General features: G+C 37.1%; 1 protein-coding gene across 1 annotated transcript; it reads right to left on the bottom strand.

The window, feature by feature from the left end:
* Window positions 1-151: 151 nt before the first annotated feature.
* LOC107775295 (cytochrome P450 89A2-like) lies at window positions 152-2,985 on the bottom strand. The gene has a single exon (XM_016595015.2). The coding sequence runs from the start codon at window positions 2,444-2,446 to the stop codon at window positions 863-865; it is 1,584 nt and encodes a 527-aa protein (XP_016450501.1). The 5' UTR covers window positions 2,447-2,985; the 3' UTR covers window positions 152-862.
* Window positions 2,986-17,811: the final 14,826 nt, after the last annotated feature.

Genomic DNA, 17,811 nt, shown 5'->3' with positions numbered 1-17,811 from the left:
TGGTCAACTCGTTCCAATCCTGAGTGTCCCGAAAACCACATTTTCCAAATGAACTAGAGCTAATCCGAATTGATCTTATTCTTTTGTAATGAAAGTTATATTTTTAGACAATGAATATGTAGAGATGTATTCCTTAAAAAAACGAGAAGTATTTGAGTGGGTCCCAGAAAGGAAGGGGAAATTCTTTTTGCTATTGCAGTTTCTTGGGGTTGACACTTGATTGATTAGATGGAATAAGGAAAGAAATGTGCAGAAACTCGTAAGAAAGATAAATTCCATTTCTTTCCATCATAATATTTGGACCCCTTTAGAATTTCCCAAACACAGATCTCCAGTTGCTTAAAGTTAAATTATATATGTGCAAGTGGCAAGATGTTAGCATCTCTTCTACTACATCTACAATTCTAAGTGAAGTCCAAAACGCAGGCCTCACATTTGGAGAAATGATTCAATTCCCATATACCAGAATAACAATGTTGTCAGCCCTGAAGCGAGGCTCAAACACATTGAGCGCTTCGCCTCGCTTTGTGGGCGCTTTAGTGTCGCATCAAAGCTCTAAGGCATACTTTTCCTTGCCAATGAGTGTAATCCTGAAAAGATGACCTTAAACAATTGATATTTCACTTTATCATGATCTTTTTTCAATTTCTTTGTCCATATATTTGTTATTCATGCTTGTAATGATTAGTCTTGGACTACATGCACATTTTTACTTTTTCTCCCATTGCGCCTTTTTTCATTAAAGCCCACGCTTTATTTGCGCTTAAAGCCCCAATGGACCTTAGAGATTTTTTTGCGCTTTTCGCCTTTGATAACACTGCAGAATAATACACTTCTATGTTTGCTTCATTAAGGTCACATGTCACTGATTTACTCTGGGAAGGACGCGAGCACGCAATGGATTCTTCATGACAACAGTGAGTTCCTGCAGTTCAGATAGACCAACGTCGTCTCCATCCACACCCTTCCACTCGAAATGCCAGATCAAATTAGCCACAAAGTACTCTAAATGGAGCATGGCTAAACCATAGCCTGGACATACTCTTCTCCCAGCACCAAACGGCATCATCTTGATATCTCTACTCCCTATTATATCAAATGCTTCTGTTGTATCATGATCTAAGAATCTATCTGGTTTAAAATCCAAGGGATTCTCCCACACTTCTGGATCCAAACCAATGTCCGCAACCATGAAATTGATCGTTGAATCCTTAGGTATGGCATAGCCGTTGAGTTCCACTTCCTCTGTCACCGCGTGAGGCAGCAGCAAGTGAACTGGTGGATGCCGCCTTAGACCTTCCAAGATCACTGCTTTTAAGTAAGGCATTTTTTGTACATCTTCCTCTTTCACTATGTTCGTTTTTCCTTCGTTCGGGTTCCCTGTGTTAACTACCTCACATATTTCTTGGTATAATTTTTCTTGAATAGAAGGGTATTTGACTAAGTTGGCCATAATCCATTGCAATGAGGTGGACGTGGTATCAGTGGCTGCATTGAGGAACTCGCTGCAGAGGCTAATTATCTGTCCAAGATTAAGCTTCTTCTTTTCCTCCGGCAATTCCAAATTTAGCAACGTATCCACATAGCACGCCACAGGCGCCACTTTTGCTTCATCTTCTGTTTCTTGATTCGAACCATCACTAATCTTTTCAGATGATTTAGCCGTCATTCGTGCCTGGATCAGAGGGATAAAGATTCCCTCTTGCTCTTGTTGCAGTTGTACGAGCTCTTCCCAACGATTCTTGAAAATGATCTTTCCTAGTCCTCTCGGGAAGAATTTGATCAGTTTTTTGAATCTGCTATTACTTAGTAGCCACCTCCGTTGTGTATCTTCAATCTGTTTAGCTCGAACCCCCTCGATCTTTTCCCCGAAGCACATTAGTAGAAGAAGACAGAACATGGCATGCTGAAAATGATCAATTAATCTCGCAACTTGTCCAGAGTCTGATTGAGCATGAAGGAGCCGTTGAATAAGGATACTGAGCGCCCAAGATCGGGCGTTTGAGTAGCACTTGACGCGAGATGGTTGGACGATTTCAGAGGTAAGGTTTCGACGAAGGAGACGCCATAAGGGGCCATAAGGGGAAAAGCTAATGTTAACCCGTTGACTATTAACAGTCTGCATATCCTTTGGCCGATCAGAGAAAACAGCGCTGTGCTGGACTAAAGCTTGGTAGGCTAATGAGTGGCTAGCGACGAATATGGAAGGACGAAGAGATCCAATTCTGAGGTTGATGAGAGGACCATACTTAGTCTTGAGGTCCCTGAGGATGAGCTGTATATCGGCATTAAACCACAGTAAGCACCCAATCGCGCTAAAAGGGAAGGGCCCAGGTGGGAGTTTCTTGTTCTTGTGGTTGGATTTGGAGAAGGTTAATAGATTGAAGATGGATTTCAAGAAGAAAGAGATACATAGAGTGATGATTATCATGAGCCATGATTCCATTGTTTTTTCTGCTCCACTTTCTAAAGTCTCCTCTTCCTTCTATTATACTATATAGAACTGCTTATTGCATCTACTATTCTACAAGTTGACAATTTTTTTTAGTAGTGTTGTCACATGTGTGAGGCGAGGGGAGAAGAGAGACAGAGAAACAATAATTAAAAAAAAAAGGAAAAAATAATCATAATAAAACGCCATGACTTAAATTATGCAGACGAATAAAAGTAGTAAACCAATATTGCATCGAACTCTGGGAAATAAAATTAGTAGTACATGATAGCAGAGGCGGACCTATATATTATAATGATGGGTGACCGGACCCTATAAACTTCGGAAAAAATCTTGTATTTGTATATGTATATACCTTGAAAATAGTTAATGTAAAGCGCTTGGCAACCTGAACACTAAAAGCCTTCAGCGTACATTGATTGAATAGAATATTGCACCCCTGACGCCTAAAAATCCTGAATGATAGTTTATTTTATTGGTGCAGTATGTAAATGTTGATTTTATTGAATGTAAGTGTAATGTGGTGGAGCTTTATTTAAGCGTAAGGTAAGGAGTCAATTTCCAGGACTTGATAGACCCTACATTTTATGTACTTTATGTATAAAACAAACATTTGCTGTATGAATGAAAAATCAGCTCCAATTTCATCAGATTAGCTTCCTTTCTTTCATGTTTGTTTTCTCTTTCTCTCCTATATTTATTAGCTCTGAAAGTCTATAAAATATGAACTATCTTATGGTCGTCTGTTTTGTGAGTTAATATTAAGCCAATGACATTAAAAAGGCTTAAGCTAGTTTTATTTTATCTTAAAGCCAGATTCTGTGATTGAGATGAATGCTCCATCACTAGTGTAATTATTTAATCGTGGTGAGCTACTAGATTAGTTTCTACTTCAACTCAATCAAATATCAACAATATCCACCAATAACCTTAGTTAATTTTGTCACAAAATTCCATCTCCATAAGACTATTGGTGATGTACAAGATAATTAAAATGATTATAACTTACATTTCCATTTTATGGACGTAAACAAATAGATTAAATGTCCTAGCTTAAAACATTTTGAAATATCAAAACAACAAGCATAGTGGCCTAGTGGTAGAATAGTACGATACAAACCTAGGTTCAATTCCTGGCTGGTGCAACAAAGTGCTGTGATAATAAATGTGCACATTGGTGAAAACATGGGTCTTCAACGACTCTCATCATAGACGATATGGTTTGTACCCAATTTTTAATTTTTTTAACTTATACCCATTGTTTAAATAACTTCAGGCTTTTTTCTCCTTTTTCTTCATCATCATCATCATCTTCTTCTTCTTCTTCTTCTTCTTCTTCAGATAACAATGATTTTATATGGTGTTTGTGAATATATTTCAAGGAAGTTTATGATGTTTTACAGTAGTGAGCTATTGTGGCGCTTTAGTTTTTACTATTGCTTAAGGTTTTTTCTTTTTCTTTTTCTTAATTACAAAATGGGGTCGTTAGATTTATTATTGTTTTGACAAATCGATAATTGAGGTTTATTCTTGATGATATTTGGAGGTTAAGTTTCAAATTTGAGCTCATTTGGAGTAGATTTAGGTATTAAATCGTATATTGGATTGTTAAAATTTAAAGAACAAATTTCTGTTTCCGGGCAATTTGCACTCCAGGCCTATTTGGCCTTAAGCGCATGAAAACGTTGGTTGTACTTCAGACCCTTTGGCCTTAAGTGCATCTGAAGTGCAATTTTTCACTTCAGACTTATTGGCCTTAAGTAAGGGTGCTTATTAGGTGGTTAATTACGCTTAATGGTTCAGTTTATCGGTTATCGAATTATAAATATAGTAATCCACTAGTCATCCAATAAGGCAATGGGTGGATTGATATCGGATTAATGATTATCGGGCAGTTTATTGGCTTAACAAAAAAAAACAATCAATACCAAATGGGGGAAGAATAAAAATAGAAAGTCTACCTTGACTCTACTCTCTAGTGATAAAGTCTACCATTTTGAGGAAATATTCTCCCTTGAATCCATCGAGAGATTGTGATACACTTTTTGTTCTTATATCATTCGATCCATCAAACACCTTTGTCTTTTTTCTTAAATCTGCATCTTAAGGCTCATAGTCAATCAAAATCAATTTGAAATGAATGTTTTTGGTCGATTGGTTCTACGGAGTTCTCGCATCGCTTGGTCTATGGCAGAAAGATGCTAAGATTTTATTTTTAGGTCTTGATAATGTCGGCAAAACTACCACAGTAGACTTTATCGCTAGAAAATGGAGTCAACTGCCACAGTGTTTTAATAGTACTTTATATATATAGGGGGTAAAAGTGTATATATAAAAAAAATTAATGGGTCAACGGCTTACCCGATAAGAAAATTGAGTAATCCGCCTCCAAATCATTAAGCCATTAATTTTAAAATCTCAATCTGTTCACCATCCATTACCCTGGTACCCCTATGCCAATAAGCCATCGGTTTGGTTAATGGTTTCGGTTCGGTTTTGAATAGCCCTAGCCTTAAGTGCAGGAAACCGTTTGTTGCGCTTCAGAACTTTTGGCCTTAAGTGCATCTGAAGTGCGACTTTTAACTTCAGACTTATTGGTCTTAAGTGCATCTGAAGTGTAATTTTTACTTCAGACTTATTGCCTTAAGTGTAGGAAAACGTTTGCATTTCAGACCTTTTGGCTTTAAGTGCATCTGAAGTGCAATTTTTCACTTCAAACTTATTGGTCTTAAGTGCATGAAATCATTGGTTGCACTTCAGACCTATTTGGCCTTAAAGTGCATCTGAAGTATAATTTTTTCACTTCATACTATTTTTTTTAACTTCAGATCCAATAAGTTTGAAGTTGATCGTAAAGTGGGTAGGCTTGCAATTTCTTTTTATAAAATGGATATAGGTTCAATTGTAATCCCAAAACCGTGTATAGATGCAAAACCCTCGCACAATTGCACCTCTGAGCCTTTACCTTTTTCCCAAGTCTCCTCACTTTCTGGTGTCCCAAAACAAAAAACTTGTTAGTATATTTTTCTATAATATATTTTAGAAAATAATTATAGAGAGAAAAAACTTGTTGTTTAATAGAAGAAATATTTTAAAACTTTGAAATAAATACTTTATGTTTTTATATTAGTAAATGAAATTTTTGCAACAATATCCAAGATAATATATTGCAAACATATGGCTTACCTTTTACTAAGTTGAATTAGTTATTATCAATATGAATAATAAGATGACTATGTGAAGCTATAATTTATTTCTTGGAAGAATGTTGCACTATGTACATCAAGTATGGAGAAAAAAGAGAGAGAAAGTCAACACTAACTTTTTGCAATATATATATATATATATATATCAGTAAAGCATGTACACCACATCTCTGATGGGTCTAGGCGCACCTATAAAAAACAGATGTATTAAGGTGTGACCTATAAAATTATGAATTTTAAATAGGAAACTATGTACTTGTATACATGTTCCTCTTTATAATGATTTATGCATACTTTCTTGGTGCATCCTTGGTGCATCCACATGAATCCCCACACATAAGCTTGGCTACCTTGCATAGGCATCTCGGCATGACATTACCTCACGTCATTATGCATGTACTCTGATATTCGCAATTACAACGAAGTAATGTCGGCTCCTTGCTCTCCTGCTCAAAGCCAGAGCCATATCACTGAGCAATGATACTTAATAACAATATGCATCGACAATAATAGGATTATAATAAAAATGTATCCACAACTATATGTGTCCAACAGATTGCAACAAACAATGGAAAAATATTAGGAAATGCAATTTGGATGATTTGGCTACAAGTTCAAGACTGGTCTGGGAAAAAGATGATACAACTATTAGAAATGCATGAAGATACTCCATAAATATTTTTCACGTAAATCAATTGATACCCACAAACAGGCAACACCTTCTTTGCTGCAAATACTGAAATCAACAACTTATAAAAATATGTAATTGTGTAATCATAAAAGAACTTATTCAGCACAGTGTTATCCAATGGTAAAAAAACAGGACAAAAATTATATATGCATCAGATACTAATATCAGTATATTGTAAATATATGAGTATCATTCTACTCAACTGGATTAGTTAGCTGGTGAGGAAATGATTGAGTTGTTATTCGAGTTAGTTAGAAGTGGTTAAAGGGAAATTGGGCGAGAAAGTTAGTTAGGAAATAACCAACTACTCTTTCATTACAATTGTGATATATAGACTTGTAATTTCTGTAAAGATCATCAATATATATTTACAATTTGTCTAGATACTACTCTATTCTAAATTCATCTTCTTCATCCCATCATTTAGGTTATCTTCTCGAATTACCCTGCATAATTCCTGAACTAACTATTAAATTCTCGATCTATTGTTTAGTTCCTACGATTCAGTTAACATATCAGTTAACATTAGTTTCAGAGCTGATAGATTCTCGGAATAAATGGCTAAAGGAACTAGGTCAAATGGTTAATTTGTTGACTATTAAAAGTCGGCATATCCTTTGGTCGATCAGAGAACATCTCCGTGTTGGACTAACTCTTTCTAGGCTAATGAGTGGCTAGCGATGAATATGGAAGGACGAAGAGATCCAATTCTGAGGTTTATGAGAGGACCATACTTAGTCTTAAGGTCCCTGAGGATGAGTTGTATATCGGTATTAAACCATAGTAAGCACCCAATCGCGCTAAAAATGAAGGGTCCAGGTGAAAGTTTCATGTTCTTATGGTTGGATTTGGGGAAGATTAATTGATTGAAGATGGATTTCAAGTAGAAAGAGATATAGAAAGTAATGATAAGGTGTCAATTTTCAGGATTTGATAAGACTCTACTTTTTTTTTGTCAACGGATGAACTTATATTGATTTAAATTGTGACAGTACAAGGAGCTTGTTGCAATACATTACAAAAATTGTAATCAAAATGGTGATCGTTGGAGTGATCACTTTCCAAAAAAGTCGGACTGTAGGATAAGTTGGTTGGGCATGTAGTCTTCACAGATCTTGGGCAGGCAGTGCCTTGTTGATCAGCCAAGAGACGTGGTAGCAAAAAACTTGGTGAGTGGGTGAAGGTTGTTATATAGTCCCCCCCCCCCCCCAGTACCAGTAGAACCATTCTGAGCAAGAGTATATGCAACGTAGTTTTGCTCCCTCTATGTGTGGATAATCGGAGGATTACCCAGCTATATTAAGTGCCTGCATTTCATTAAGGTGGATGAGTAGTGCAAATATCTTTGTTAAGCATTGATATTACCTCAGTAGAATCCACGTTCACTTCCAGTGGAATGAATTGATGAAGCCATGCTAGTTGCAAACCCTGTAATAGTGCATGTAATTCCATGTAGGTGGAGTTACATGTAGCTCTTGTACCTATGAAGCCTAGTAAACACTGTCCCATTGTATTGCGGAATACTCCTCCTATACCATTGTTCGATGGATTGTTTTTGGCTGCTCCATCAGTGTTTAGTTTAATTTTACCTAGCGGTGGCGGATGCCATTTGACATACATATGTGTGCGTGTTGGTGCTGGTACATTTTATTTAATAAGGTAATGATATTTTACTTCTTGTGTTATCAAATGTTGTGTTGAAAGAGGCGGGTGTGAGTGCCTATTAAAAAGATAATGATTCCAGAGCTTCCAAATATACCATACTATGTGTGGGATAAGAACGCGTGATGGCAAACTGAAAGGGAGGTTGTTAGTGTTATTGACTAAGTGTTGTATGATTTGGATGGGTGCTGAGAGTTGGATGTCACAAGTACGTAATATAGTGTCAATCCACAATTGAGACCATATAGTGGTTGTGATAGGGCATTGGAATAGTAGGTGGTTAATTGTTTATGTGTTTTGAAGACAAAGATTGCATATGTTAGATTGTGTGACATTTATATGGTGTAGGTATGTAGCTGTGGCTAATCTTTGATGTGAGACTAGCCAAAGAAAATGTATTATTTTTGGAGGTAATTGTAATTTCCTAATCCAATGTGTGCGTATGCTATTTTTAGTTTGTGTAGCGGATGGTATAATGATTTAATAGAGAATTGGCCCTTAGGAGTGAGCCCCCAAATGATCTGATCAAAAGCGTGGGGGTTAGTTAAAGTAGGGATATGGATTTGGTTAATCAAGAAAAGTGTATGTTCTAGAAAGACAAAGGATAATGAATTGGTGTCAATTTTATTATTGATGATATGGTGGCTGAGTGTGGCATGTAATTCATGAGAGTTTAGTCGTCCTTGTATAGAATTTCGAAGGGTAATATTAGGTCCTAGCCATGGCTCGTTCCAAATATTGATGTGCGTTCCTCTAGCAACATTCCATAATAAGCCTAATTGGCAAAGTTTCCATCCTACTTGTATATTTTTTCACGTAAGGGATGTGGTAGAGACTTTGGTGATGTTTTGATACTTATTCAATAGTAGAGATACCCAGCGGGTAGTAGGGCTTTTAAAAAGACGTCAAGCTAAGTTTCCTAACAATGCATTATTTTTAGCAATTAGGTTTTGAATACCTAGACCACCTTGATGCTTAGATTTTTTTATTATTGACCATTTAATCAAGTGAAATTTCTTTTTGTGATCAGTGATAACCCCAAAGAAAATTTCTTTGATATCGATTCATTCTTAGGATAACTTGGGAAGGTATTTTAATGTATTGCATTATGTGGTTTGGTAGTGTGTTTAAGGTAGATTTTATTAAGGTAGTTCGTCCTGCCATCGAAAGCATATTGATTTTTCATCCTGACAACTTAACTTTGAAGTTGTCTAAGATGTACTGAAAATCACGGGATATTGGTTTATTAACAAATAATGGGAAACCAAAATATTTACCAAAAAGGATACCTTTCCTCATGTTAAAGGAGGTTAGGACAAATGATTTTTCCACTGGTGCGGCATTACTGGAGAAATAAAATTTTGTTTTTATGAAATTGATACTTTGTCCTTTTTTGTGTAAAAAGTGAAAGTGTATCAATAATTGTGTGGACACTAGATGTGATTGCTTTCCATTGTTGATAATCCACCAATTGGTCTATTTGTCGTGAGAGTCTTTCCATGAATAAAATAAAAAAGTAAGGGGATAATGGATCTCCGTGCCTGATGCCCCTCGAGGGAAAGAAGAAAGGGGAAGGGTGACCATTGATAAGAATTGAAATAGAAATGGTTGTGATGCAAGACATAATTAGAGAGATAATTCTATGAGAGAAATAAAGTAGTATAATCTTTCTTTAATGAAGACCCATTCCATCTTGTCAAAGGCTTTTTCTAGATCTAGTTTAATAAAAAAATTTGCTACCTTTCCTTTCTTCTTACGGAAGTAGTTGAGAATTTCTTGAGCGATTATGGCATTATCTGCTGCTCTACGCCCTTTTAAGAAGGCAGATTGCTCCGGACTAATTATTTTATTTATGAAACGTTTAATACGATGTACAATTATTTTAGTGATTATTTTATAGATAGTAGCAAAGCCCGATTGGGAAATATTGACTGATCATTGAAGGGTTTTTGACCTTAGGAATGAGGCATAGCTATGTTTCATTAATTTGATTAAGAATTTGGCAAGTGGTAAAAACCTCATTGCAAAAGGAAACTACTGATTAGGCAACTTGTGGCCAATATGTTTGATAGAAAAATGGGTGTAAACCATTAGGCCCTGGTGCTTTAAGGGGTTGGAACGATTGAATGGCATGATGTATTTCCTGAGTGGTTAATGGGCGTGTCAAGATGGTATGATCTATGGTAGTGAGTGTATGAAAATCATGTGTAGGCTGCTTAATGTAGGAGTGACTGTGGGTAGTGGTGAATAAAGTGTTGTAATAGTTAGTTATTAAAGAATTTACTAGTGGTTGTTCCGTAATCCAGTTACCTCCTAGATCCTTAAGAGTTGTGATCATGTTCCTCCTCCGTCGTTGGAGTGTTGTGAGATGGAAGAACTTAGTATTGACATCCCCTTGTTGAAGCCAATTAACTCTGGATTTTAAGCGCCAAAAATCCTGTTCCATTTTAAGCAGTTGATTAAATTACTTTACGAGGTATTTTTCTAATATTTGAAGGAAATGACTAGTTGGGTAAATAGGTGATGATTGAAGCCCATTAAGACGAGCCAATATGTTTTTTTATTTTTTAAAATGTTCCCAAAAGTGTCTTGATTTCAATTTTGGACATCCTCAGTGAAATCAGTAATAACTGTCGACAAGTGTTTTTAAGGAGTCCAATTATTGATAATAAGAGTAGGGAAGGATGGGTGGGACGACCAAATGATTTCAAATCGAAATATTTTTTTACGAGAAATTTTTTGTTTTAATTGAAGAAGTAACGGACAATGGTCCGAATGAGTTCGTGGAAGATGTTGTACATTGGCTTCAGGAAATAGATTAAGCCATTCATATTTACAAACAAATCGATCTAATCGTTCCAAAATGCTATTAGCTAGGCATCTTTTGTTTGTCCAGGTATAGCTACTCTCTCTAAAGCCTAAATCTAATAAATTACAATAGTCAAGACATCGGATGAAATGGTCACATCTGGAATTATTTATAGGGTTACCTCCATATTTTTCATTTGCACATGTTATTTCATTAAAATCACTCCCGATTAATCAAGGCACATGGATATTATCATGCATAGTCATTAAGTGATCCCATAAAGAAGTACGTGCATGCAAGTCATTTTTTGCATATATAGCTGAAAATAACCAAGTATTAGGGTTAGGAGGTACCTGGACAATAGAGTGTATGGCTTCTGAAGTCACCTCTATTTGGTCCAGCTTGAGCAGTTCCTTATGCCATAGTAGTACGATACCATCTGAGTGCCCTTGTGCTGGTGCTTATGCTATGTTTGTAAAACCAAACTCTTCCTTCAAATGAGCATGGCTTTGGAGGTGAGTTTCCAGCAGTGCTACTTGGGTAGGTTAGTGGTAGTTGAGTAACGATCGAAAATTTCTTTTGAAGTCTTGTGACTGAGCTCCACGACAATTCCATATTATAATCTGCATTTGATTACTGTGGGGGTGGTGGGGGTGGGGGTGGTGGAGTCTGTGGTGTCTCCACTTGGGGCACTATTGATCCGAGTAGTGAGGGAATCAATACTAACCCGTACTTTCCTACCTCTGGGTTGTTTGTTGGTCGGAGATTGTGTGAGTAACTTTGAAGTTCCGGCGGACACATGATGAACACCTTTCTTGTATATTGTTCTTTGAGGTCATAATATTTGTTGTTGTTGAGGAAACACAAGATTGGTTGTGTTTCCCTGATCTCCGCCATTGTTGTTGCCACCTCGAGTTGATCTATTTCATCGAGTATGTTGGGAGTTGCTTATGGTGTATGTACTAGAGTGGGTTGATATGGTGCTGCTTATGCATGCAAGGGGTATGGGATATAGATGGTTGACCTTTGTTGTATCCATGGAAGTAGTAGTGTGGTGGAACTTGTGGTAGATAAAATGGTAGATCCATGAAAGCTGTGTGATTGTAGTATAGTGGGGGGAGTGGTGTGTGTGTCTGGAAGTGTTTTATGGATGGGGGTGGATGCATGGCCCATAGATACTGGTTGTAGAGTTCCTCCCCCATCCTCATGCCTTCCGTTACTATCTGTGCAATATCTGCTGGGTTCTGGAGCATGAGGATCACTTCCTGGCCTTCCACTTCCATCGTGAATGTAAGTACATGTTCCTGTAGGCTCATTTCTAACCATGATTGAGGGTAAGCTTATGTGGGTGGATATTGAATGATGTAAAGTGGTGGCAGGTTTCAAGGTGGGTTGTTCCAAGGGTGGTTGATATTGCGATTCATGGTTCTGGGATAGTTGAAGAGGGGTGTGTTGGAGTAGGTGAGTGTTCTCCGGTGTTGTAGATTTAGTGGTAGATGATTCATTTTGGTGTTGGTCAGTTATATGAGGAGGTTTGCGTGTAGTAGTAGTGTCAAAATATAGTGGTGTGATTAATGGGATGGTTTCAGGATCTAGGTTAATTGGAGTGGTCAATGGGTGCGGTTGATTAGATGGTGTAATTGATGGTATTTGGCTGGTAGGGGTAATATTACAGTGGTGGTTTGCATGTGATGTGTGTGATAAATGTTGGGCTGAGTGAAAAGTATATTGGTTGGAAATAGGCTGTTGAGTTGGTTGTGGGCTAGAGAGAGTAGATTTATTAGGGCCATCATAAGTTTGGGTATTATGTTGTGTAGAAGTTGAATTAGGGGCTAGTTCTGACGGAGAAGACGAGGTGGTTTCCATGTCAGTATTATTTTCTACGTGGCTTAAGGGTGCATGGCATTGGTTTGATGCGGAAGGAGGAAGGGATGATTGGTGGCCTTTGTAATGAGTAGGCGTGCTACTGGTCTTTTATTTTGGGCTTTGGGGGGTTAGTTCTAATTTAGGAGAATTTGTATTGGGCTTGGGAGCGGTTAACGTTGGGCCAGTATGGGTTGTGGTTGAGTCCATCATAGAAGTATCCGTATTTTCCTCAATTAGGAGTAATGTTTTATTATTAAAGCATTTGAGGGGGGTATGCATTTCTTTTCCTGTCGTAGGGGGAGTAGGGATTGAGAGTGATTCATTAGAGGACTTACTTGTAGGGCCCGTTTGATAAATCTTTTGTGGCCCAGCCGTCTTGACATCGCAAGAGGGGTGGTTAGGTTCCAGTGATGAATGTGAGCGTATTGGTTGAGTGCTTTTCCCGCATGATGGACTGTTATTTTTTTATCTTGTGGGGAAAGTGACTATTTTTCATTCGTTGGCAGTAGATGTATGTGAAGTTGACGGGGTGTGTGGAGCAATTATGTTGTTGTTGGAGGTGGATATTGTGGCTTTTGGAGTAGTTGTGGAGTTGATTTTGGTGGTGATGGGGGTTGTAGGAGAGTTTGTTTGTGTGCATAGATTTTTGTTGTGACCTAAACGTCTACATAATGTGCATAACAGAGTAAGACCTTCATAAAGTATTTGTTTACGATGATTGCCAATGAATATGTGTGTTTTTACCGGGCGTTCTAAAGGAACTTCAATACATATACGTGCATATCTACCTCCAGTGGTACCGGATGTGCATGAATCGATTTTTAATAGCGTTCCAAGTTTTGAACCAACCCTATGTAAGATCTCAAGATCGAAAAAAGTCAGTAGGTAGCTCTGGTAGACGTATCCATATGGCTGAGTAGGTAAGTTGTGCATTTGAAGCTATGAACTTTGGTTCCCATTTACGGACCGGGAGAAAATGATTAAAGATGAACCAAGGTCCTCCATGTAGAGCTTTATTCATATTTCCTCCTGTTGGAATTTGATTAAGAAGAAGTCACATCCGAGATTTATGAGAGGTATGTCTTCAATGGGTTTCCACAAGGAATGGAGTTTGATTTTTAGTGTTTGGTGGCCAACTTTACGTCCAAACACTTTCACTATTACTGATGATTTCCAAGGGGAGTAGAGACGAGATTTGTCAGTGGATGTGAGGGGTATAAAGGATTCATGTTCTTTGTCACTTATTGTTTCGTCTGATAAATCGATAGGTGGTGGTGGCGTTTGACTTGTACTGGGTATGTGGAGTAGTTGTTGTTGGTTGAGGAGAGTATTCTTGAAGGATGGTTTGGTAGCTTGAGTGTTGGATGGTGGAGAATCAATGTGCATTGTGCTTAGATCTGGTAGTTCCGGTGGGAAATTGGTGGTTGTTGGGTCCATGTTAGAGGTGTTGTAGCGAAGAGGGTGATAGGTATGTGTAGAGAGAAAGAGGAGTGTCTCTCACATCTCTCTGGAATTTTCAGAAACAGTATACTAACTTTTTACTTTTTGTTTACTTTGTGTGTAAAACAAACTTTTGCTGTATGAATGAAAATCAGCTCCAATTTCATCGCATAAGTTTCTTATCTTTCATGCTTGTTTTCTCTTGCTCTCCTATATTTATTAGCTCTGAAAAGTCTTCAAAATATCAACTATCTTATGCTCGTCTGTTTTTTGAGTTAATAATAAGCCAATGACATTAAAAAGGCTTAACCTAGTTTTAGTTTATTTTAAAGCTAATTAATTACTGTGATAGAGATGAATGCTCCATCAGTAATTTTAGTTGATTATGTCACAAAATTCCATCTCCGTAAGACTATTACTGATGTATATGATAATTGAAATGATTATTAACTTACATTTACATTATATGGATGTACACAAAACAGATTAAAGTTACTATTTTAAACATTTGATGTAACAAACAACTAGCACCAGTGGTCTAGTGGTAGAATAGTACCCTGCCACGGTACAGACCCGTGTTCGATTCCCGGCTTGGTGCATCAAAAGTGCTGTGATGATAAATGTGCACAGTTGTGAAATCTTGGGTCTTCACTGAGTCTGATTACAGACGATATCATTGCACATCTCTGAGCCTTTATTTTTTTCCAAGTCTCCTCCCATTACTATGCCAGAAAATGAGACATTGTTATAACTTCTACGTATGTTCATGTTTCAATAATTTCCTATGATAAATATAAGCTACAAAAAAGATTTAAAAGAAAAGATATTTGAACCTACTACATTATGATTCTATGGAATATGCATAGCTACCTCAGAGTGATATTATTTTTATTAAACAATATCAGTGAGAACTTTAGAGGAATTGGAGTACCAAGTTCTTAATCTGTTACCTTAGAATGCATTTACCCTACAGTGGAAAAACCATTAGAACCTAAATCATTCTTTGAATTCAAGGTCATTTTCTAAGAACCCAACTTACAAACTCAGTGGATCATTGAGGAAATCAGAGGAGTTGACTCCATGAAAGCGATAATAGTAGGCTTTGTTAACAAAGACTTTAGGGGTATTATCACTCATAGCCTGCACCACAAACTATTTACATTCGGTAGCTAAAAAAGTGTATAATTTTTGTATATAACATATATATGAAGAAGGACTGCAGCTAGGGAGACAAGGTCGTGGTGCAGATCCCCGACCCCGAGGAAAGCATCACTACTCACGTGGAGGGGTTCTTAAGTGTTTACTCTGAGTTTCCTCACCACGAGGCAAGATCTCCAGTTCTGAGGGGTTTGATTGCCTCGACCGGTTTCCTAGATTCGGTCCACCACGCCCAGAGGCGTATCCAGTAATTTAATACCATGGGTGCACTATTATCTTTAAGATGGATGTTTGGTTCCTGTTTTGTTCCATTATATAAAAATTTATGATGGCGGCAAGTTGACGAGCAAATTATATTAATATTATATTTGCAAAAAATATTATTCACTTTACAATTGTCCTCGACGAGTTTTTATTGAAAACAGTCAATAATAACATCATTACTTACAGTTTTAAATATCTCACGCTCTATATAGCAAATTAAACAATCATTCAAAAACGTTTTTAAAAGCGCTTAATATTGAGCAGGGGTTTTCCTGCTTTGAATCCACTGAGAGCCGAGAGAGACGAGTCATGAGTACTTTGCTTTTAGGGATTTCAAAGTGTTTGTACTCAAAAGAATGATTAGGGGAAGAAAATAAAAAAGACGTAAGCAAAAGGGATTTTTTTTAAAGTAAAAAAAATGTATTGTTTGTTAGTTGAAAAGAAAGAAAGGGCATAGCCCATAGGGATATGTTGTTAATTGAAAAGGGCGTGGAAAATTGGGAATTTATTTATTGTAAGTAACTATAAACGGAATTAATCAAAAGGAATTGTATGGGGATCGAACCCCTTAACCTTGGGGACAAAAAGGAGATAAGAGGGCACCAATGCACCAAACCAATCACTTGAGCATGGGAGGCCACAAATATATTTGACCACATAATTTAAAAAATTAATATTTTATATATAACCCAGGGAGGGGAGCATGGGTGCATGTGCCCCCTCCACGTAAATCCGTCTCTGACCACGCCGTTACCTTGTTGATTCTCATTCTCGCTTGCAACCTGTCCCTCTGCCACAGCAATATGACGAAAAGTTAGAGAAGTTTCAATATCCCGCAGTAGATATGTGTAGAAGCAATCCATGAAGCGCACATTTCCTAGTTGACATTCAAAACTAACATGAAATCAACTTCGGTTAAGATGGTAGGTTGACGCAATAATTTTACAAAGAGGAATAAGAAAATTCCAACAACAGAGAAATCCCCGAGGACTAGCTGGTACAGTTAGCAACTCGTGAGATAATGGACACACCCCTCTACCCTTCTTCACTTAATTATCAAGCTTTTTTCTGCACCAGGGTTCGAACCCGTGATCAGTGGCGTAGCCACCTTGTGCCAAGGGTGGTCAAGCGCACACTCTTCACCGAAAAATTATGCTGCAAATATAAGTTAAATACTACTACTTTATATGGTTATATATTATATTTTGAACACCCTTAACATAGTTAAATGAGGCAATCCAGCAGTTCAGTCTGTTCACGGTTCAGGGTGTTCAACGTAACGAGTTGTTCATGGATTCAAAGTTCTGCCAAAACTAAATTGAGTCCACCATGTATGGTCTATTTAATTCTTTTTTAATCTAAAAATTTTTCTAATAAAATAACTCTTAAAACTTTAAATTTGTGTAGAATAAACAACTAATCTTAAAAGAAACTTTTTTTAACTAAAAGTTATTTCTTAAATAAATTTTATAAGTTAAAAGTAAAGCTCTTTAAAAATTTATTCAACAAAAGCGCTTTACAAACTACAAATCCTCTCAACTCTCTCTTTCGCTTTATATGTTTAAAGTTTGAACACTCTTGAAAGAATTCTTGGGTATGTGCTTAACCCACACGCAAAGAAAGGTAACATGCGTCAAAATTACCATCAGTTATCAATCAGATCAATACTCTAGTTTACAATGTATTTTTCTTTCTTTTTATAGAGTAAAGTTCAAATCAAATAACGGACGGTGCACCAAGACGGTGCGACAAGCGCACAATCCCATGTACACCACCTAAGATGCATTTATTAATTCAATTGACATGAGTTGAACGAAAGTACCTCCAACTGCAACATTCTCATTTCCTAGCCTTCCAGCAGCTGGTACATTATCTGCCCTGGCAGACGGCCTAGGTTGCTAAGTATTAAACCAATCACTGTTTCGAACTCTGACCAAAAAAAATTAGTTAACCTGATAGTTTATTTTATTGGTGCAGTATGTCGTTGTTGATTTTATTGAAGGGTGCTGATTTTGTATGTGATGCTAACTGCTGTCAACTTAGCACGTCTGTGTTTTGAGTAATTAGTAAGCCAATGAAATTAAAAAGGCTAAACCTAGTTTTATTCTATCAAAAAACCAAATCCTGTGATTGAGATGAATGCTCCATCACTAGTGTAAGTATTTAAGTGTGGTGAGCAACTAGATTAGTTTTCTACTTCAACTCAATATATATCAACATTATCCACCAATAACCTTAGTTAGAGGGTGTTTGGCTAAGCTTA

This window comes from Nicotiana tabacum, chromosome 18, assembly GCF_000715075.1.
Source record: "Nicotiana tabacum cultivar K326 chromosome 18, ASM71507v2, whole genome shotgun sequence".
NCBI classification, from domain to species: domain Eukaryota; kingdom Viridiplantae; phylum Streptophyta; class Magnoliopsida; order Solanales; family Solanaceae; genus Nicotiana; species Nicotiana tabacum.
Note: the sequence above shows the minus strand (reverse complement) of the source record. Positions and strands in the feature narration are given on the sequence as shown.

Coding starts and splice junctions, on each gene's coding strand:
- LOC107775295 (XM_016595015.2), bottom strand. CDS start 2,446: ATGGAATCATGGCTCATGATAATCATCACTCTATGTATCTCTTTCTTC.